Source organism: Melospiza melodia, chromosome 29 (genome assembly GCF_035770615.1).
Source record: "Melospiza melodia melodia isolate bMelMel2 chromosome 29, bMelMel2.pri, whole genome shotgun sequence".
Lineage (NCBI taxonomy): Eukaryota > Metazoa > Chordata > Aves > Passeriformes > Passerellidae > Melospiza > Melospiza melodia.
In genome coordinates, this window is record NC_086222.1 from 2,020,840 (window position 1) to 2,042,463 (window position 21,624).

At 42.8% G+C, this 21,624-nt stretch overlaps 1 protein-coding gene across 2 annotated transcripts in view; it reads left to right on the forward strand.

Annotated features, from left to right (window-relative positions):
• CBL (Cbl proto-oncogene) overlaps positions 1-21,624 on the forward strand; it is a 36,697-nt gene that overhangs the window by 4,486 nt on the left and 10,587 nt on the right. The window contains exons 2-12 of one of the 2 annotated variants that reach the window (XM_063178587.1): positions 385-457; positions 1,611-1,858; positions 12,135-12,281; positions 13,497-13,653; positions 15,095-15,216; positions 15,667-15,804; positions 16,232-16,319; positions 16,717-16,848; positions 17,277-17,480; positions 19,186-19,317; positions 20,551-20,889. In XM_063178587.1, the coding sequence (XP_063034657.1) occupies positions 1,731-1,858; positions 12,135-12,281; positions 13,497-13,653; positions 15,095-15,216; positions 15,667-15,804; positions 16,232-16,319; positions 16,717-16,848; positions 17,277-17,480; positions 19,186-19,317; positions 20,551-20,889 (1,587 nt within the window). In that variant the 5' untranslated portion in view covers positions 385-457; positions 1,611-1,730. The remainder of the gene's footprint in view (positions 1-384; positions 458-1,610; positions 1,859-12,134; positions 12,282-13,496; positions 13,654-15,094; positions 15,217-15,666; positions 15,805-16,231; positions 16,320-16,716; positions 16,849-17,276; positions 17,481-19,185; positions 19,318-20,550; positions 20,890-21,624) is intronic. The other variant, XM_063178586.1, reaches the window with a different exon arrangement.

Genomic DNA, 21,624 nt, shown 5'->3' on the forward strand with positions numbered 1-21,624 from the left:
CGTTTTCAACCCACTGTATAATAAACAATTTCTGCTGAAAAGCTTTTGCTGCCCAGAGCACAGCTCAGCTGGGTCTGAGGAGCAGATTTAGAACCTCTCCATGCTCATAGTGAAACTATTTTTTTTTTTTTTCAGGGGACAAATGTGTTGACTCAATTTGTTGATATGGTTCAGTGTACAATGTTCACAGGCTCCAAGGAAGCAGCAGTTGAGGCATCAGCATCAATTGACTAAATCAGCTGTCTGGCCATCCATCTCTTTATCTCAAGGCCTTGGCAGCCTCTTCAAAATGGAGGGAAAGTTTTAGTCGTTTGTTTTTCCCATGTATTCTTGCCGAGGCTTTTTTAGATGTTTATTTTTTTATTTTTTTTTTTTTTTTGCCAGCAGTCTGATTTTTCTGGTTGGAGTTTGGATACACTGTGTGCCTTTCTCTTGGCTGGAATTGAACCTTTCTCAGGTCAGCTCTTGGTACAGACACTGCTGTAAGTCAGATAAAATCGGAGGTGTCACTTCACAAGGTTGCTTTTTGCACATACCCTAAATGGCAAAGTGAAAAGCTAAAGCAGTGTTTCAGGAGGAATGACTCTGTTTACCAGCTATATTTAAAGGAAGTAGGTATTTAAGCCTGCACTGTAGGGAACTGCTCAATTCCTCTTGAAGGTTTCACAAGGGTTTGTGGGAATGAGATGCTGCAGAAGGATGTTAAACTGTTCTTTTGCTTTGTCTTATCCACTTTACTGAAGCTTTGCATTCTGCACTGTTTGATATCTGTAATTCCCTCAGTGTCCTGAGTTTAGACCTCATTTATATGCAGGGTGTTAAGCAGCCACATAATGTTCATTATAGGGAAGAACTTTAGCAAAGTGTGGCTACATTTTGTGCTCAGGTTTGCTGGAAATCACAGAATATAGAAGTGTCAGACTGCTGCTTCTTACCTTGTCAACTTGATCCAAAACTGACTTCACAACTCTAACTCCAGCCCTTTCTAGAACTGAAAGTTTATACTTAATTTTTTCAAAAGTTGCTTTGCCATCAACTTTCCCTTTAATTCTCTGAGTTTAGATAATGGAAACATTTGGCTATGGCGGATGGTGAAGTGGCTTCCTTTCCCCTCCCCTGTCACATCAATTTATTATCATGAGTTTCATCAGTCCACATGCACTTCAGCCCACAAATTGCATTCTTTTATGGTGGCTGGGCTCAGTATCTGGAGAAAATGAGGCTCAGGGGAGACCTGATCACTCTAAAACTCCCTGAAAGTTGTAGTGAGCTGGGGTTGGGCTCTGCTCCCAGGACAAGAGGAAAGGACCTCAAGCTGCACCAGGGAAGGTGCTGGTGGGACATCAGGAGGAGTTTCTCCATGGAAAGGATGGTCAGGCTTCGGAAGGGGAGGTGGTGGAGGTATCCAAGGAATGCTCTAGTCTAATTGGTGAGGTGGGGACCAGGTTGGACTCAGTCTCAGAGGTCTTTTCCAGCCTCGGGGATTCTGGGATTCTGTGATTCCATCTGGGCTTGCCCAGCAAATTACGACAAATGTGTGACTTGTGTTTAACCCCTGCTCGTGCTCCTCTCCTGGAGTTTTCACAGAGCTGCTTTCTCCAATCCCGCAGGTGGTACGTCTGTGCCAAAACCCCAAGCTGGCCCTGAAGAACAGCCCTCCCTACATCCTGGACCTGCTGCCTGACACCTACCAGCACCTGCGCACCATCCTGTCCCGCTACGAGGGCAAGATGGAGACCCTGGGCGACAACGAGTACTTCAGGGTCTTCATGGAGAACCTGATGAAGAAAACCAAGCAGACCATCAGCCTCTTCAAGGAGGGGAAGGAGAGGATGTACGAGGAGAACTCCCAGCCTAGGTAATGGAGAGAAATGGGTTTAGGTGTTTGTTGGAGGAATTAAATGCGTTGGAAGCTTTGTGTTTAAGGTAGATCTGGTGTCAGCTCCTTTCATTTTGTACAAAGGCATAGCTGAGGTCAAGGGGCACCCTCAGGTTGAACAGCATTAAAAAAGGGATAGGTGGAGGTAGAAACCTCCATAAGGCTCTCTTGAACAAAATAATATTAACTTAGTGTACCTGAGAAGGTGTTTCCTCGTCCAGCTTTCAGAAAAGACAAAATGAATGAAGAGTGGAGTAAAACTCTGGAAAAGATCCATCTTACACATTTGTGCAGAGATATACAAGGCATACATTTGTAACACTAAACTCATTTCAGGTTTTTGGAGTAGACGTTGAATTAAAAAAAAAAAAGGTGGAAAAAATGTGAAAACCACCCAGTGGCTGAACATAATTGCCCTGGGGAGAATGTGGTTAACGGCCTGGCAACAGCTTGGAAGTACTGGAGGGGGAAAAGTGTTGGCACATGTTTCTGGTTTAATATTGAACTCTGTGTAGCATATTCCATGATATTGAGCTCCAACCAAAGGCTGACAGTGGCTCCAGAAGGCATTGCTGGTGCTGCTTCGATTGCTACTGCCTGTGTTGAAGAATGGTTTAAAAAATGGAAATTTCTTTCTGGAGTGCTGTTAACTGTGTGTGTATTGTGATCTGTCATAAATCTGGAGCATCTGATGGGTAAGTGGTGGCTGTGCCAGTCGTGAATCCAAAATCCCACCTCCAGTGCCTTGGTTTTTCAGAGAGGAGCAGAGAGAAGTAATTCCAGGGGGTTAATCATCCTAGTTGGTTTGTAATCCAACTAATTGACTAGAGGGAGCAGGGGAAATCCAGATTGATAGATGGCAATGTCAGGGCTGCAGCAGAGGCTGCTGTTCTCACAGCAGGCACAGGAGTCCTGGGGGAATTGCTAATTGTCCCATTTATGAATAAACAGCTTTAGCAGGGAAGGAACTGTGGGGAGACTTGTGTTAAACACGAGCATTAAAACAGCATCACATCTTGGCCACTCTCATGGCATCTTCCTCTGCTGCTGCACAGCCCAGGAAGCAGCAGTGGCTGTTTGTTCCTGGAGGGGTAACACAGAGAGCCTTTCCTTGTGCTGCTGCTGGGCTTGGGAACATTCTCAATTCTTTCATTTGTCACAAAAAAGGACAAGAGCAGAGCAGCCAGTGCCTGTGATTTGTGTACCAGTTCAAGAGATACCTACACAAAGAATGAGGATTTTGGTTTTGGGGATTTGTTAAATGCTGCACTGCCAGTGCCAGATTCCATGGTTGTGGGAGCTCTTGGAACCCAATACTTCAGTGCTATATGTTAATTAAATTAAATGAATTTATGCTATAAATTCAGCCATAGATATAAAATATGTATACTATAAATGCAGAAATTTATACCTATACCTATATATATATCATATATATATAATAATATATTTTATATATAAAATATGTATTATATTTTATATATATATCTATATATTAGTATATATATCTATATATCTATATCTATATATATCTATGTATATGTATATATATATATATATGCTAATCTAAAGTGAAGAAACTGAAATTTTCTCACCTTGCTAGGAGCTGAAGAAAACCACGAATCTTTTAAAGTAAGAATTAATAAATTCAAAATCAATAATAATTTATTAATACATTAATAAATTCAAATACTCCCAAGCGTGCGAGAGGCTTTATGGAAGATGGTCAGCAGTCTCTAAAGCAAACAAATAGAAACTGAATCTGGTGTTCACTGGGAATGTACTCATGGCAGTTTGTATATGTGTGTATAAATATATATATATATATATAAAATCTAATTTGCTCTTGATCTCATGCATGCTTGTGGCCATTATTTTGCTCTTGATCTCATGCATGCTTGTGGCCATTATTCTGCAGTGTTTTGAGAACAGGACTGTAAAATTTTAATAGATGTGTTGTTTTGACTTTTCTGACTTTTTTGTCCCTGTTCTTGCAGCATTTTTCCTCCTCTCCTGCAGACTTTGCATTCATCTTGCTGCCTGTTGTGTATACCCTTATTTTCTCCCCCAAATGGCTCCTGGTGTAGAGCAGAAGGCACAATTTTGACATTTGCATGAACAGGTGTAGTTTGCTCCTCCAGCCCATGAAAAATGCCTGAGGTGGGATCAGAACTGCCCTGATCACTTGAGCATCACCCTCTATTCCTGTTATTTCCAACTTGCTCTCTGTGTACTTCCCCTCAGACATTGGGAGGTCTCTGTAGCTCTGTGGTTTTGGTGTACAGTGCTTCAGACTATAAATATATAAATTAACCATGGTTGTACCTCTCCTGCCGTAAACTCATGCTGTGATTTTTGTGAGGAGAGCTCACTTGTTTTGTTAGGAGAGCTTTCAAGATGCTATTTAAATTCTGCTTTAGCTCACTTCCATGTCTGTTTAAAAATTCATGCTGCTGAGGGTGCTTTTAAAGCTCTGGGTGCATTTCCTGACTGATAGGTAGGAGCAGTAACTTCTGGCTACTGTTTAAAACTGAATTTTAGCCAGTAGATCAAATGCAACTTGGTAACTTTGGGGATTTTATTAGAGATACTGTGTTGCTCCTCTGAGTTTTGATAGCTAAAAGTAACATCTGCAGGCTTGGAAACAAGTAGTGTTTCTAGTTAATAATTTTGGATATTTTGTTGTGTGCTTGTAATAAGGTAAAGGGAAAAGATCTAATGATGTGTTGGCTGTGTCAGTAATTCGAAATTCTGAAGGCTGAGCACATTTCCCGAGGTGCTGCTTCCTTTTATTTATAGATCCAGGGGTAAATAAGCGACTTTTCCATTGTGAACTTTTTCAGTTTCCTTTTTAACAACAACAAAAAGATGAAATAAACATATTTTCCCTGCAATGTGATGGCTGCATTGCTTGGCAGTGCCACTCTTACTCTGAACATGCTGAACCTGCCTCAGGTCTCGATTTCAGTTTCATTTAGAGGCTTGGTGGTTTTGCTGGACTATTTTTTTTTCTGTTTCCATTGCAGGAAGCTTTTACTTCTCAGCCCTCTTGCCTGCACAGAAGAGCTGCAATTTGTCAGCTTTCCACACTACATCAATTACTTCTTGCAGCAGTGGTTTTGCAGTTGTGTAAATAGATTATACTTGACATGGCAGGAGTGAAAAATAGCTTGTTGGTCAGGAGACAGGTAGAGGAATTGTCTGTTCCTTGGGAAGGGATTAATTAGGCTGAAGAGTCCATTTTTCACCAAAGAATCAAATTTACTAATTATGTTAAACCAGTCTATAAGGAGGGAAAATTCAGAGAGGTTATTTTCTAAATAAAATCAGAGCACTGCAAATGTTTCCACATTAGAGCACAGCTATGGAAGCTGCAGGGTGAGTGAGGAGAAATAATTTTTCAGGATGTGGACTGGATGTTTAAGGAGTGGCACAAGATATTTTTCTAGTTCAGCTGTGGGAAACAAATTCCTAACAAAGCCAGTTAAAATAGAAAATATCTATAAAGAAAATGGGGTTAGGCAGGGAATACAATAAACTTTTTTCCATAGGTGAAAAAAAGCTTTGGGAAGCTGCTCCATGTTTAATTGTTCTTCTGACAAGAGCTTAGGGGATGCTGGCTCAGCAGGATTTCATATTCTTCTCCAATGTTAGGACTCACTAATTTACACAGGAAAAAGCTCCCAGTGTTTAATGTCTCCTGGAAATGACCATGCATATCTCTGAAGGGGAAGGAAGTGCGTGAAGAATGACTTGGAGAAAAAAAAATGAAAAAGAAAAAGGTTGGAATTTAAAGAGGAAAAAGTCGGAAAACATTTGTGTTAAACCCTGAACCAGAAAACCCTCTGGGATGAGGGGGGTTGATTCTCTAATCTCATCTTTGAGACCTCTTGCACACATTCCTGCCCAGGGAAAAGGAGATAGTGCAAAATGTGGAGCTCAAAATGGTGTGTGTGAGTCCTCTTTCTGGCACTTCCTTCTAATACAGCAGCACAGCACTTTTTTTTTTTTTTTTTAAACAAAACCCACTAGTGTGAAGTCTACATCTGCATTTAAATTAGAACATCTTAAAGAAAAGAACAGGCTCCAAAGCTGCCCACAAGAAAGGTTTCCTTGCCAGGCTCCAGCATATGAACACTAACTAACTGCTTATTACCCAAGAAGAAATTCATTATCATGCAAATGTTGTTGGAGGGGAGGAATGTGAATTATTTCTTTCTAATTTGGTTTTAAATTGCAGTTTAGGTGATAGTTTTGGAACTTAAGTAACACTTAGCATAATTGGCTTAAGCTTGCATTCATTCTCTTTTTCTTTCTGTCTAAAATTGGACCAACCGTCTTGAAAATCAATTTGTGGACAAATGCAAGATTTCAGATGATTGCATAATAAGGAAGGAAGATTTTCATTCTTCTTTCCTCTCAGAGCCTATAAAACTGTAGAGTTTTATGGGAGGCTGTGGACTTGCTGTTGTGGGTGGAATTACAAGCATTGGTTCATTTGTAGTAATTATCGTTGGGAGTGTGATGGATTTCTCCGTGCTGGCAAAAATCTGCCGCTGCTGCTACTTGGCAACTTTATCGTGTCTCTGGGGTGTTCAGGGCTGGGATGCCACATTTGGGATTTCTGGGGTTGGATTTTAGCCCATCCCACCCCTCGCCATGGGCAGGGGCACCTCCCACTGTCCCAGGTTGTTCTTTGGGCACTCCCAGGGGTAGCAGCTGTGCCAGGGCCTGCCCAAACTAAAATAAAGAATATTTTTCCTTAGAATAAAGATATTGTTAATATCTACTCTGAAGCTGCCCCAGCTCCTTGTCAATCCCACTAGGTATCCAGTTTTGAGATTATGAAGATGAATCATGAAATATGGGATGTTCCACGATTTGGAGTCAGGGCTTTTGTGCTTTGTTTTTCTCTTTAACTCCTGCAAATAGCCCCTGAAAGACAATTTTTTATTCCAGTGCACAGAGCCCAAAATTAGGTATAATGAGACGTGTCCTGAGCAGTACATTTGTTGTATAATCCCCTGAATTTGGTAAAATAAATGAATCTGTTACCTAAGTGAGAGTTTTATCCTTTACCTTGTCAGTCCTCTGAATATGTGCTGAGCTCTTTAAAGACCATTAATAATACCAAATGTATTCCTCTCTTGAAAGCATAATCTCTAAAGTTTAAATGTTAGAAGTGGATTTCTAGCTTCTTAACAGAGAAAAAATAATGTAATACCAACACTTGTGCCAAAAATAATAATTCCAGATGCTTTAAAGGTCAGTGGGTTTGGTCCTTGTGGTCAGCACAGTGGCCTGGTGTCCTTTCTGCTTCCCATCAGTCACAGCCATTTGCATACTGATAGGAATATGTAATGACTTTGGGTGGTTAATGTGTTTTGTGTTACCTTTTGAAGTGATGGGCAGGCTCTGCTCACAGAATTAAAGGTGTTAAAATATGTTTATGTGACCTGAAAAGTGCCAGGGTTCAGCAGAGCATAAGGAAACTGCTCTGTAATACCTAAAGCACTGAAAAAGGAGGAGCTGATGGTGAAAAATTCTGTGGAACAAGCAATACATGTAATATTAATCCATTCTTTCAGTTACTCTGAGGAAATCCTGTGAGTGCTACAGAGCCTGGCTGTGTAAGGTGCCTTCTGTTGAGCCAGCAATAGTTAAGTGGAATTTCATTCACTTCCTGTGTTGCAAGTTTTGTTGAAAGTAGTTCCGCTGTTTCTATTTTTATCCTGATCAGAGGAGCCTGAGCTGCCTCAGGGTTACAAAAGACAGCTTGGGATCACCTCGAGCATTTCCACTCGCTGCTTCTGTGAACACCAGCACACAGAAAACTCCTGAAATTCTTCTTTTTGAAGCCAGGCATATCAAACTCTCTGCTGAAATCAATCTGCTCATGCCTGGTGCATCTGGAAGCCCCTGTGACATGAGAACCTCACATCTTTGTGGTTTCTGAAAGTGCATTTTACTTGTTGGAGTCGTTAAAAGACTGTTTGGGTTTCTTTTTCTTTATTTTTTTTTTTTAGCTCTTCAAGTATAAAATTGTAAGGTGCAGTTATAGGAAAAAAACCTGTGGGTTTGTGGTTGGTGTTTTCATAAGTAGTGGAGCTTGCACTTTATCCTGTGGATGCTAACTGTGTCACCTAAACAGAATCTGGTGGTAAGAGTGTAAGAATAAGAAATGAGGACAATAATTACAGAGAGTGAAGCATTTTGAGGTTGGTTTCTTTATAATTCCTCTGTGTTTGTAACATGTCTTCAGTAGAATGAGCTTTACAGACACTGTGTGCACGTCAAATGATGGCATGTGAGCACAATATTGTGACTAAATCAGCCTGTGGAGCTGATCCTTGCTACGTGTGAGGAACTAAATTATATTGTGTCAGCTGGGTGCTTCTGAGGGAGGGGAGAAATACTGGAAGAAAATGAAAAAATCGTAGCTGGCAGTGGCAGAAATGGTTGTGCCACACTAACCTTGCCTTGAGGGGAAAAGGCATTTAGTCACAAAGCACATTAATTTAACTAATTGTGTCAACGTGGCTGAGAGACACGTCCCTGATTAAACCAGACCTTTAATGGCTTTCCAAGATGGAGCCCATACAGGAAACAGGGAAGGAAAGATCTGCTGAGGGTCTGGGGGAGGGAGACAACACCAGCAGAGCCCCCAGCTGGGGCTGCAGCTGGAAGTGTCTGCTCACAGAAAGGTGTGGAGCAAACCCAAACCCATCCTGGGCAGGAAGGAAGAGCAGAACCACAGCAGAGGGGGCTCAGGGCAGGAAGGAGGGGGTAACTGAAGGAACCCTCTTGCTTCATGCTGGTTTTGGTTCCCCAAATTCAGAGCTTGATGGATGCAGGGGCTGAGCTGGGCAGGCTCTGGAGCTGTGCCTGGCTGGTCCCACAACCAATTCTCACTCACTCCCAGTGCACAAGCACTGATCCCTCCACGCTCCAGCTGCAGGTGTTCCTCACCATGTGTGAAACACTTGGCTACTGTACACAGCGAAAAACAAAATATTTATCTTTTGACGTTTTCACATGTTGATTCGTTATTTCCAACCATAATAAACGGAGAGCTTTGCACGTACGTGTGAAAACCCTCAGGGCTGTGAAATCCCACCTCAGCTGGTGCTGTGAGCACAGAACAGTCAGCTCTGGCTCTTTGAAGCTGGCCCAGGTGTTCCTGCAGCTGCCTGCACACTCTGGGGACAGCTCTGATGTGGCCTGAGCTCCCTGGGTAACGTTTTCAGCGTTTAAACACTGGCAGGTGTTTAAATTCCACAGGATTTAGGTGCTGCACTCAGCTCTTCCCAAACTGGGCTTGGGAGATTTCATTTTAATTAATTCTTGTAAGATTTAATTTGAACTCGTAAGATTTAGTTCTTTAACTCATAACTTGTCTCTGGTGGAGCCCTTGGTGACAGTTTTGTGTGCATTACTGTGTTTAGGTTAAATTTTAAAAAATGGGACATTGCTGGAGGTCTGTGGTCAAAACTGTGTGAGAATCTCCAGTCTAAACCCATATTTTTTTTTTAATGTTGTCCCTTTTTCTGAGAGTACATTCACATCTGCTTAGTTGAAGCAATAGCAATAAGGACAGTTCTGATGTTACTAAAAATAAAGCACAATCGTCAGTAAGCTGTGACATGCTAATAAAAATATTCTCTAGAATTGCAAGTGTTTATTTGGTCTGTGTAAATTTACAAATATGTAAATTGTTAAAATAAAGGAAATATTTTGTCCTTTTAGCACAGGATTGGTAACTGCTGTATGTAAGAGCCAGTAACACAAACTATTTTGCAATTTGCTGCTCTTTATGTTCACTTCCTGTGGTTTTTCCTGTTATTTACTCACAATATAGCTGGATTTTTATAAAAAAATATTATAACCTTGAGAATTTAAAACGTTCAGCTGGTTTTGGAAACCAAGTCCTTCAATGTGTGTGTGTACAACCATTTGTTTATCCATCCTTAAGCCTGAGGAAGTTCTTATTTCTCTCATTAACTGATGTGCTCAGCTGAGTGCAGGCACTTCCTGGAGCTCAGCTGAGGCACAAGAGATAAACAGCTGGGCCCAGGAATATTCTCTGGCTTCTTGCAGTGTTTTGTTTAAACCATGCACTTGTTCAGGGTCAGAAATTCATCAGAGTGCTTTTCTGTCATACACAAATTTCCCCACATTGTGCTGGGCAGCAAAAGGAGAGTACACAATCATTAGTGTGTTTATTAAAGCTCCTATTTTTATAAACTCAGTTATAAAAAGCCCATCATTTTTTGCTTGGGTTGTAGATTAAATGATTGATAACAGCCTGGTGTTTGCTTTTTCTTCTTGCACTAAATCACACTGTCCTCATTTTATTTGGCCTTTTTATGAGTGAGTGCTTTCAGAATTCCACACCTCTGATTTACAATTTTTCTAGTGTTTATCATAAAAAGGCATTGCAGAGACATGGTGGGAGTCTCCATGGGGTGGGAATTTATAATTAAATCATTTTCCCTGTACCATGAGCTCAGAATCTGAGCCTTCCCCAAAATGCAAAGAGAAATACACAGCTTTGAATTACTTACCCTGCCAAACCCAGACTGTAGAACTGCTTCAGAATACCCAGTGTGAGTGTGTGACACATCCAGAGACAGCTGGGGAATGGGACAGCTCGGGGAGGAGCAGCTGGGGGCTTTTCCTTGAGTTAATCCCAAGCACCTGCTGTGGTTGGACATGTTTGAAATGAGAAAAACCAGAATTCTTTGTGTAGCTGGTGTTTTCCATAAACACTTTGAGCAGCTTTCATTGCTGCACACTAATGGAAATGTAGCTGGATAAAGAAGAGTAGGAAAGAACTGCTGTCAGAGAAAATTCAGAGTTTTGGGCTCTGTTAATCTACCCAGACTGTCAGGGTATGGAGGAAGGGCTCATGAGGGGCTGAGGGAATACTGGAATATGTGTCAAGCAATGCGGTCACTTCCAGTTGAGTCTAGACCCTGTGAAAATGTGGGAAATGTCCCAAATGTCCAGGGAATTTTGGTGGGAAGGCTGGAGGTCAGTTCTGCAATCAGGCACATTTACAGGATGAGTCCTTCAAGTGGCAATATCATGTTTGGAGCAAGTGGTGTCTGAAAAACACCCAAGATAAAGGGAAAAGGAACCACTCCAACCAGAACACCAGAAATTGGTGAAAGGCTGGAGCCTGGGGCAGTGGAGTTTGCTGCCAAACACCAATGTTCTGCAAACTCAGGGAGAGAGATGGGAAAAGAAGAAAATCCAATGTGTTGGGGATGTTCCCTCCCTGTGTGGTTCGATATTTAAATAATCAGTGCCACAAGTGAGTCTGTGCCATGTCTGGGTGGTTTCTGAGCAGCTCTGGTGTGTTGGGCACTGCTCACAAGTTGTTCTTGCCAGTTCCTTCTTTTACCTCCCAGCACATGATGTGGGGGTGAAAAAAACCCCTCTGGCCTAGAAATATCCCTGTGACTTTTCAGGAACTATTCCTAGTGGAGTGGAGGAGAATATTTGGAATATTTATTTTGAGAGAGAGGTGTCTCTGGTGAATAGAATAGCAGAAAATAAATATATTTTTTCCAGCTTAAAAAAGGGCATTTCCTGTGGGATGGAGCACTCCTGATGTCTCAGTGGCACCAGGCAGAGAAGGGACTTGAGGTCCCAGCTGTAATTCAAATTGGATAATTAAACACAACCGTTGGAGAGCTTTTGTGTGTAAGTTGTGACCATTTTAGGAAGAACCTGCAGGTGTTTTTGCATTCCCTTGGGAGCTTGGGCCTGTTAGGATCAGTTAGAGATTCCCTGAGCAAATCTATTGTGTTGGGAGCCTCTGGAGACCTGCAGAGACATTCAGCTCCCATTGTCTGGGGCAGGAGCAGCTTTATGTGCTCTCAAAAGGAATTTTCAGACTCAAACCTGGTGAGTTTTTTTGCCTTCAATACTCAGTAGGTGAGGTCTGAGTGTTGGTTTTGCTCATTTTCTGTGAACGTGTTTTTCCATGGGAGGATTTTTGCCTGCTCACCTTAAAGAGATTATACAGAGTTTGGCGTTGTGGAAAATGTCTTGAAGACAACAGATCTTGCTGGTAGTTCCCATGTTTTGGATGTTCTAAGTGCTGGGGAAACACTTGAAAGAGAGCCCCAAATCAGAGTTTTGCATGCTGGGATCATTCTTAAATTGCGATAAGTGCTGATTCTGCTTTACTTGGAATACTAAACTCTTTTTTTTTATTAAAATAAACAATTTTTGTGGTCCTTTGCAGGAGGAACCTGACCAAGCTGTCCCTGATATTCAGCCACATGCTGGCAGAACTCAAAGGGATTTTCCCCAGTGGCCTCTTCCAGGGGGACACATTCCGGATCACCAAGGCAGATGCTGCAGAATTTTGGAGAAAGGCTTTTGGTGAAAAGTAAGTTTCTAATTGTGCTTAAAAACAGGTGTGGGAGCAAATAGCACCCAATGTTTTTAAGAATTCTGTTTGGCCCTTCAGGAAGGGCTTTGTCAGGTTCAAATAAATGATGGGAGAGACCTACTGGTCATTCCTACATTAAATTTCCCAGTTTTTGTCCTGTCTGGTTTTAAATGTTTCAAGTGATGAATCTTTCTTCAGTTTCCCCAGGAGACTCTTGTATTGTCACAGTGTTTTCCTTGATTATTCAACCTAAATTTTCCTCTCCTTGATTTAATTCTTTAATTTTTAAGTAAGCTCTACAAGCTATGCAAAATAATCCTTTCTTCTTCCAAAGGTTACCTTGCCCCCAACATGGGTTGTTCTTTAACTAAGCCATAATATTATATTCTTTTCATCTTCCCTCCAATTAGTCTTTCCAATCATTTACTCACCTCTCCTCTGAATTTCTGTTTGCAAAATGTCTTTGCTAAGAGTGAAGGGGAAAGGGAAATGCAGCAGTTCTTTGTGTGCAGACTGCTGAAATGTCAGGTTTAATTTCTGTATCTAATGAAACACTGGCTAAATGAACCATGGAGGTGTTCACAGCAATGTTTGGGGATTAAAGTTAATGGATTGGGTACTGCTTTCAAACTGAGGGAGCTGAGGTACTTCACCTAAAGAGTTTAATTAGTAGCTGTCAGAACAAAAAGCCATAATGTATTTACTCATGAATAGCACAGTTGTCTGAAGTGAGGCATTTTCTTCCTGTGTTTCTATGCCACTTGATTTATTAAAAAAAGGAAAATATTCCTTTAAACAGGAGCCTGTGTTTTGGCTTCTGATTATCTTCCTTCTCCAGTTAATCCTTCTTTAGAGTTGGTTGCAGCTTTTTTTTTAATCATCTAAATTTAACTTCTTCCCTGCCAGCTGCAACATTTTGAAATCATTATCAATAATGATGCTGTGGTAGGACTGCAGAAAAAGGGAAAAGAGAAACCAGAGGGGGGCTTCTAATTCCAAAATTTTGCATGTGCAGAGAAAATTGCCATCATTTCATTTGGTTGCTGATTTCCTGCAGTACCAAGAAATCTGTTTTTTGTGTGACATGAATAAATCTCGTGTGGCTGTTTTTGATTTCCCTCTATTATCACAACATGGATGCTGACACAGATAAGGTGTGGCTGTGTTCATGGTGCTGGTGCTCAGCCCTTTGCCTTTCCCTGCTTTCCCCAGGACCATTGTTCCTTGGAAGAGTTTTCGGCAGGCCCTGCACGAGGTGCATCCCATCAGCTCTGGCCTGGAGGCCATGGCCCTCAAATCAACCATTGACCTGACCTGCAATGATTACATCTCAGTGTTTGAGTTTGACATCTTCACACGCCTCTTCCAGGTGGGAACTGAGCTGTGGGAATCACTTCAAGTGTTTCCCTCTTCTTTATCCAATATTTTGCACTCATTATTTGTGCTGTATGGGATTTGCTCGTCTTGCCCTCCGTCCCTTAAAGAGTATTACTTAAGGCCCCATGTTGCAGTAAATGTGAGTAATATTTCTGGCTGTAGAATAAAAAAAAATCCCTAAATATACACTGCAACTCCCAGGCACATTCAGCATCCTGCCATGAATCAGGATTTCTCTTTCAAAGGTCACTTGGAGACTGGAGCTCTGACACAGCTTCTGCAAGGCAGGAAATGTGAAGCTTAGTTCATCACTCTTCCCTCATCCCTTTCTTTATTGTCAGATTTATTTTCCATGGAGGGGGTTGTTTCCAAGCATGGAAATTTGGGTTTCCTATCTTTTGAACTGCCCCAGCCAGGATGTTGTGAACGTGTCTGTGTGTGTGAGAAATCTCTGTATCACTGAAGGGACATTAACAGTAGGTAAAATTCTTCCCCACAGTCTCTAATAGTGCTAAATTCAAAAACACAGCTTCTGATGGTACAATTGGGTATTTACAAGAACAATCACTTACTTCTTTGGCTCTGCCTTGCCTTTTCCCATGTGATGGGGTGGGTTGTAATTAAGATATGTCTAGATGAAAAATTTCCATGTTTGGTGTTGCAATGTAGCTGATCTCATTCAGCACTTTTTCCAAGTGTTGTACATAAAGAACAAGTCAAGAGCTGCTGCAAATTCCAGAGGTTGCAGAGTTCTTAGGGAGTGCTGATACCTTCCTGTAGAGAAATTAAAAAACTTGGAAAAACCAGGTGAGATTTACACAGCCAAGCCTTTCTCAGGATTAGAGATTTCAGGTGGTTGTTGTGACTTTTGGGGCATCATTTTAAGCAATATTTGAGATGTGTGTGCTGGTTTCTTCATTCAGATCTGAGACCAGCCACAGTCCTTGCCACACCCTGGTGAGGTTGGGGTGGTGAGGAACAGTCACAAGTTACAGACAGTGAAACTGAGACACAGAGGGGAGGTCACTGTCCCCAGGCCATGCAGGAAGTCGGTGTTGGAGAGGGAGCAGTCATGGTTCCTGGGTTCTGCATAATCTCATTAAACTCCTGCCTTTATCCCTGTCTGGGGAATGACTCATTCTCTCTGCAGAAGCAGCACAATTGATGGCTATTCTTAAGCTCTGACCTCAGTGACTTCTCCTTTTATATTTATTAAAGGAGTTTTGATTAAGGTCTGTCTTAGGTGATAATTTTATCCCCAACAAGCAACAAATTCAAATGCCAAGTTGTGCACAGGAATAAATGTTTTGGTTTCTGTGCTGGATTTGTGGTGGAACAGAACCATGTTTCTCTAACTGCAGAACCCTTTGATTCAGGAATATTAACCCTTTCCAGAAGTGTGTGGTTAATTGGTTTCTTTGGTGCTTCCCCAGCCCTGGTCATCTTTGCTGAGGAACTGGAACAGCCTGGCAGTGACTCACCCTGGCTATATGGCATTCCTCACCTATGACGAGGTGAAGGCCAGACTGCAGAAATTCATTCACAAACCTGGCAGGTGAGAGAGGGCTCAGCCAGCAGGGAGGGTCTGCCTGCCACCACTGATGGCAGCAGGGCTGACAGATTCTCTGTGCTCCTTTCTGCAGCCTGTGTGGTCACTTCTGGGCTGCTTTGAAACATGGAAACCTCCTAGAGTGTGTTTGCTTGTTGGCTTTTTCAAAGTTGATTTGAAACAAATGGTTTTGAGGATGTTAACTTCTCTTGCTTTGGATTCTGGGTTTAATTTCACCTGGAGGCCAGTTGGATTCTTTTCTCATTTTGTATCATATTGCAAAGTTCCCCTTTGAACTGCCTGGGCCTCACTTGAGGAAAGCTGCTACAAATCATCAAGTTATTCCTACTAATTTTATTTGCTGTCTTGATATGGCCAGACAAAGGCTGCCTACTTGTCATTGAATGTTTTCAGTCAGTTCCAAGCTGAGCTTTCTTTTCCTTTGTGTGTTTTTAGTTACATTTTCCGACTGAGCTGTACCCGCCTGGGTCAGTGGGCCATCGGCTACGTCACTGCAGATGGGAACATTCTCCAGACAATCCCCCACAACAAACCTCTTTTCCAAGCACTCATTGATGGCTTCAGGGAAGGCTTGTAAGTAACTTCATAAAAATTAGGACAACAAAGCAGTTAAAAGTTGAATAACACCATTGCTGTCAGTGGAATCAGTCATTGCTGAACTGTTTTGGCACTCAGGAATTACTGACAGCTGTCTTTGCACTGCGGAGCTGTGCAGGAGCAGATGATAAATGTGCACCAGTGTTTCCCTTCTCATAAATCCCTCCTTTTTTTGGTCAAACCCTTAATTTGAACCAATACTTTTAAGAATAACATGTTTAATTTTGGTCCAATCATAAAATTCCTCCAAAACTTTAGAATTCAGAATACCTTGACTTCCCACCCCTTGCTTCTCACCTTCATTCTTTCTTCCCTTCCCACCTCTAAAAGAAACCTTAGATCTGTGGGTGTGTACATGTGTGTACAGGCATTTAGAGATATTTTTTCTCCCAACTTCTTCCAGTTATTTATTTCCTGATGGCCGGAATCAGAATCCTGACTTGACTGGCTTGTGTGAGCCCACACCTCAGGACCACATTAAAGTTACACAGGTCAGTAAAATATTCTATAAAATATTCCATTCCATGCAACTCTCAGCCTTTCTCCTTGATTTCCACCCTCCTTAGCTATTCACCCAGTTCTGTCAGACTTGTTTTTAGTGCTGCGGTATTTTACAAAATTCAGAAATCTCTGTGTGATAGGGATGGGCAGATGAGATTGCAAAAACAGATTTTAAGCATTTATTTTTAGAATGTTCTGCCAACATTGATGCTTTTGTGCCATTCAACATCAACATGTCTTGAGCCCTGCTTTTCTTGGGATGCTTAAATGAAAATTATTGGATAATTTGAATTCCACTTTTTTCAGGACTTGATAGATGTATCTAGCATGTAAAATGATGCTGAAATCTTTGCATTTATGCTGTGATTTATGCTGGCTTTCCCTCAGGAACAATATGAGCTGTACTGTGAGATGGGCTCCACGTTCCAGCTGTGTAAAATCTGTGCTGAGAACGACAAGGACGTGAAGATTGAACCTTGTGGGCACCTGATGTGCACCTCGTGTCTCACAGCCTGGCAGGTGAGCCTTGGCCTCTTTATCTGTCTCTTCTTTATCTCTCTGAGGGCAGCTGCTTGATCTTTTACAGGTATTCTTGTACAGATATCTTACAGAGTCTTATACAGAGTATCTTTTACAGATATTCTCAGAACTGTTCAGGTGTGGAGAGAACATAGCAGAAACATTTTCTCATTATGTCACAGCATCAGAAGCTGTTTAGATGCCTCATCTCTTGATATGGAATAAGAAAAAACTGTGAATACTTCCTAAAGTGCTGTTTTTCTACTTCAAGGAGAAAATATTCCATATTTCTAACCCAGTTTGCCTTTGTGTTCCTCTCAGCTGAAAGCTCCCTGCCAAAAAGCAGGTTACAAGCTGCTTGTTTGTGGAGCAGGTGATAACTGTGCCCCCCAGAGGCTGCTGTGACAGATCTCTCGTGTCCCCTGCAGGAATCTGAGGGCCAGGGCTGTCCCTTCTGTCGCTGTGAGATCAAAGGCACAGAGCCCATCGTGGTGGATCCCTTTGATCCCAGAGGAGGAGGAGGATTGTCCAGGCAAGGGGCAGAAGGAACCCCCTCTCCCAATTATGATGATGATGACGATGACAAAGCTGATGATTCCCTCTTCATGATGAAAGAACTCGCTGGTACCAAAGTAAGCTCATAAATGATAAATGATAAATGTGGTAATGCCTTTTCTGCAGCAGTTTTCTCTCTCTCGGTGATTTGTGCCTGTGAGGTTTGTCAGACTGTGTAGCAGCAAACATCCTGCTTCCTATGGAAAACAGGGGTTTAGCTCCAGCTTTGTGAGCTCATTTCACACTGCCACTTTGGGATCACACTTTGAAGCCTTTGATATTTGTGTGTTGTCTTGGAGGAATCCCCAGAGGGGTGCAAAAGCTGGACTGACCTGTTGGAAGGGAAGGTCTGGGTTTGGAACGCTCCTCTGTGTGTTAGATTTTGATTTCCTAGCCAGAATTCACCCAGATCAGCAGAAATTAATCCATTTTTCCCCAGTGATGGATACAGCCTTCCCAAGGTCCTGATAAATAACAGGGTGGAGGGCAGGCTGTTCTGCTCAGGAACTCAGTTTGGCTGTCATCTTTTTATATGGTGGCTGATAAATCTGTCCAATAAAGGTGTGATAACTCTGCTTCCCTCCAGGAGCTGTGTGCAGGCATTCTTTGTGGATCCCTGCATGGCTTTTTCATTCCATTTTCATTTCTCATTTCAAAATCTCATTGCTGCTTTTGCATTTTTTTTTTTTTTACTGCATAGGGAAGTGGGTTTGAATTTGGTTAATTTTTAATAGCTGAATCAACTAAAATAAGCTGCATTTCCTAGTCAGAAAAAATCTTCACCTCTGGTTTACCTGGACTCTTTTTTCCGTTTATCTTTCATTCTGTGAAATAATGTAATAATCAGTAAACACTATTTCTGGAGGGCTTTTTTTACATATTTTGGGGAATCAAAGCAATTTTCTTGGTGTGACATCCTGTCAGTGTTGGAATTTTGTTGATTTTACTGAGCTCAAACATACGTGAAGCTTTTCAAAATTCAACAGCACTAACTTTGATTGTAAAAAAAAGAGAAGATAAAGAGAATAACAGGCACTGTGCTGCTTTGTTAAGTGGAAAACCAGCTTTCCAGAGACAAAAATGGAGTTTTGGTTTGGTGCACACCAGTGCTCTGTAGTGAAAGCAGTTTGCACAGGGACAGGAGCTTTGCAGCAGATCGTGCCCTCTGGTGTTGAAAAGCAGCTTGTCCTTGCTCAGAGGCCGCCGAGGCAGCTTTGTTACTCCATGAGAGCAGCTTGGTTTGGGTTTCTAAATTGCACTTTTGTTACTCCATCCAGACACCTTGGTTTGTGTTTCTAAATTGCATCTTTGTTACTCCATGACAGCAGCTTGATTTGGGTTTCTAAGTTATATTTTTGTTACTCCATCAGGACACCTTGGTTTGTGTTTCTAAGTTGCATTTTTGTTATTCCATGAGAGCAGCTTGTTTCATGTTTCTAAGTTGCATTTTTGTTACTCCATCAGGACACCTTGGTTTGTGTTTCTAAGTTGCATTTTTGTTACTCCATGAGAGCAGCTTGATTCATGTTTCTAAGTTGCATTTTTGTTACTCCACGAGAGCAGCTTGGTTTGTGTTTCTAAGTTGCATTTTCATTACTCCATCAGGACACTTTGCTTTGTTTCTAAGTGTGCATTTCAGCAGTGTCTCACTGCTGAGCTTGCATTGCTCCATTCCTGGAGCACAGCTGTTGCTCACAGAATTATTTGTAGCTGGAGGGGCTCTGCAGAGGACAGGAATTCCTGTGCTGAGCCCTGAGCTGATGTCCCCTCTCTCTCTCCCAGGTGGAACGCCCTCCCTCTCCGTTCTCAGTGGCTCCTCAGGCCGCCCTGCCCCCTGTGCCGCCCCGGCTGGACCTGCTGCAGCAGAGAGTGGCCAACCCCCCCGGAGCCTCCAGCCCTGGCACCACTTCCAAGGTCAGACCCAGCTCTTTCTGTCCCCTTCAGTGGGATTTGAGTGGGGCAGAACAATCTGGGGACGCCAACATGTTCTCTCTGACATCTTTCCTCTTTTTCCGTCCAGCATCCTGAACTACCAAATTATTATTACTGCTATCACATTCTCTGTTTTCCTCCTCAATCCCTGCTCCCTGCACCCTTTGCATTTTCCTCATATTTTGTTCTAGCTGATACAGGAGGTATCATATTTCTCTCCCCCAGCTTTTCTGCACTCATTTCTCCATCAAGCATTTTTTTACATAGAAAATGAAGGAGGGAATTCAATGTACGTGACTGGGAGAAATGAGCTGGCTCTCTGATTGATCAGCAGAAGGCAGGAGGGTGATCTTGGTGGCATTAAGTTAGTGGTTCTTCATCTGGTTCAGATGAAATCATGAAATTAGGAAAGTTCAGGCAGAAGAAAATTCCTATTTCTGTGAATACTTATCACTGACTGATGAATGTTAACTTGTACAAATAACCCACAATTGAATCATTTTTAAAAATAATGGGGAAGCTCTGTTTGGATTCCAATCCAAGGCTGCTTTAAGCTCATGTTCTCCCTCAAGAAGAGGGAAATACTCATCACTGACCAATGAATGTTAACTTGTACAAATTACCCACAACTGAATAATTTTTTAAAATAATGGGGAGGCTCCATTTGGATTCCAATCCAAGGCTGCTGTAAGCTCATGCTTTCCCTCAAGAAGAGGAATCTGGGTGTTGCTGTAGGACATGAAAGAACACAAGCACACATGGCTGTTCTCAAGGTGAAGAAAAAAGGGAAGTTTATTTTTTGACTCCAACATTTATAGTTTTCTAAGAGTGACAGTAGATTGGAGGGTGACAGTGCCATCTCTCCAAAGACACTGGACAAACCAACAGCCCGTCAACTTTCTCTTCTTTCATAAAGGAATGCAGAACAATGAGTTATTTACAAAAAGTGTGTGAGAAAGTTTGCTACAAGAATGTCAACATCAGAAAGCTTAGAAAATCTTAAAAAATCAGGGTGACAATCCAGGGTGTTCAGAGCCTGGCTGGAGTGCACGTAGTTCCTGTGTTATCTCCTCAAGCCTGTGCAGAAGGTGCAGAGATATCTCCACATTCTTGGCGATGATGTACTAATATCAACAGATAAAACTCTCCCTCCTGTTTATCTCTTCTGCTTGGGCTGCCTGTGCTAAGCACTATTTCTCTCCCTCCTCCTCCCAGGCTGCTCCAGGCGCTCTGCACAAGGACAAACCTCTGCCAATCCCCCCCACGCTCCGGGACCTGCCCCCGCCGCCACCCCCGGACCGCCCGCACCCGCTGGGCCCCGAGAGCCGCCCGCAGCGCCGGCCCCTGCCCTGCACCCCCGGCGACAGGGACAAGCCACCCCCGCTGCCCTCCAACCGCCAGGGCGAGCCCTGGCCAGGCAGGCCCATGCCCAAAGCCCCGGCAGAGCCCTGGGCCGGCAGGGAGCTGTCCAACCGGCACTCGCTGCCCTTCTCGCTGCCCTCGCAGCTGGAATCCAGAGCGCTGGGCAGCACGCTCAGCCTGGACAGCCCCGCGGTGAGTGACCCTGGGGGGAACCCGGGACATGTAACAGGCACCTTCTTGTCATGCTGAGGAGTGGGGTTTTGTCATGGGAGAGATGGAAAGAAATTGGTGTGTTCCAAGCAAAGGAGATGCTTTCGTTCCTTTTCGGAACAAAGTTGAAATCCCCATTGCCTGATGTCCTCTGAACGTGCTCTCAGCAGCACGCTCAGCCTGGACAGCCCCACAGTGAGTAACTCTGGAGGTGATCTGGGAGAGGAAATCTGGGAGAAAAGGCACCTTCTTGTCATGCTGAGGAGTGGGATTTTGTCATGGGAGAGATGGATAGAAATTGGTGTGTTCCAGGAAAGGAAGATGCTTTTGTTCCTTTTGGGAACAAAGTTGAAATCCCTGCGGTGAGTAGCTCTGGAGGTGATCTGGGAGAGGTAATGTGGGATAAAAGGCACCTTCTTCTCACACTGAGGAGTGGGATTTTGTCATGGGGGAAATGGAAAGAAATTGGTGTGTTCCAAGCAAAGGAGATGCTTTCATTCCTTTTGGGATCAAAGTTGAAATCCCAATTGCCTGATTGTGGTATTCACGTGTTCTCTGAACGTGCTCTCAGCAGCACGCTCAGCCTGGACAGCCCCACGGTGAGTAACCCTGCAGGGAACCTGGGGAGGAAATCTGGGAGAAAAGGCACCTTCTTGTCATGCTGAGGAGTGGGATTTCGTCATGGGAGAGATGGATAGAAATTGGTGTGTTCCAGGA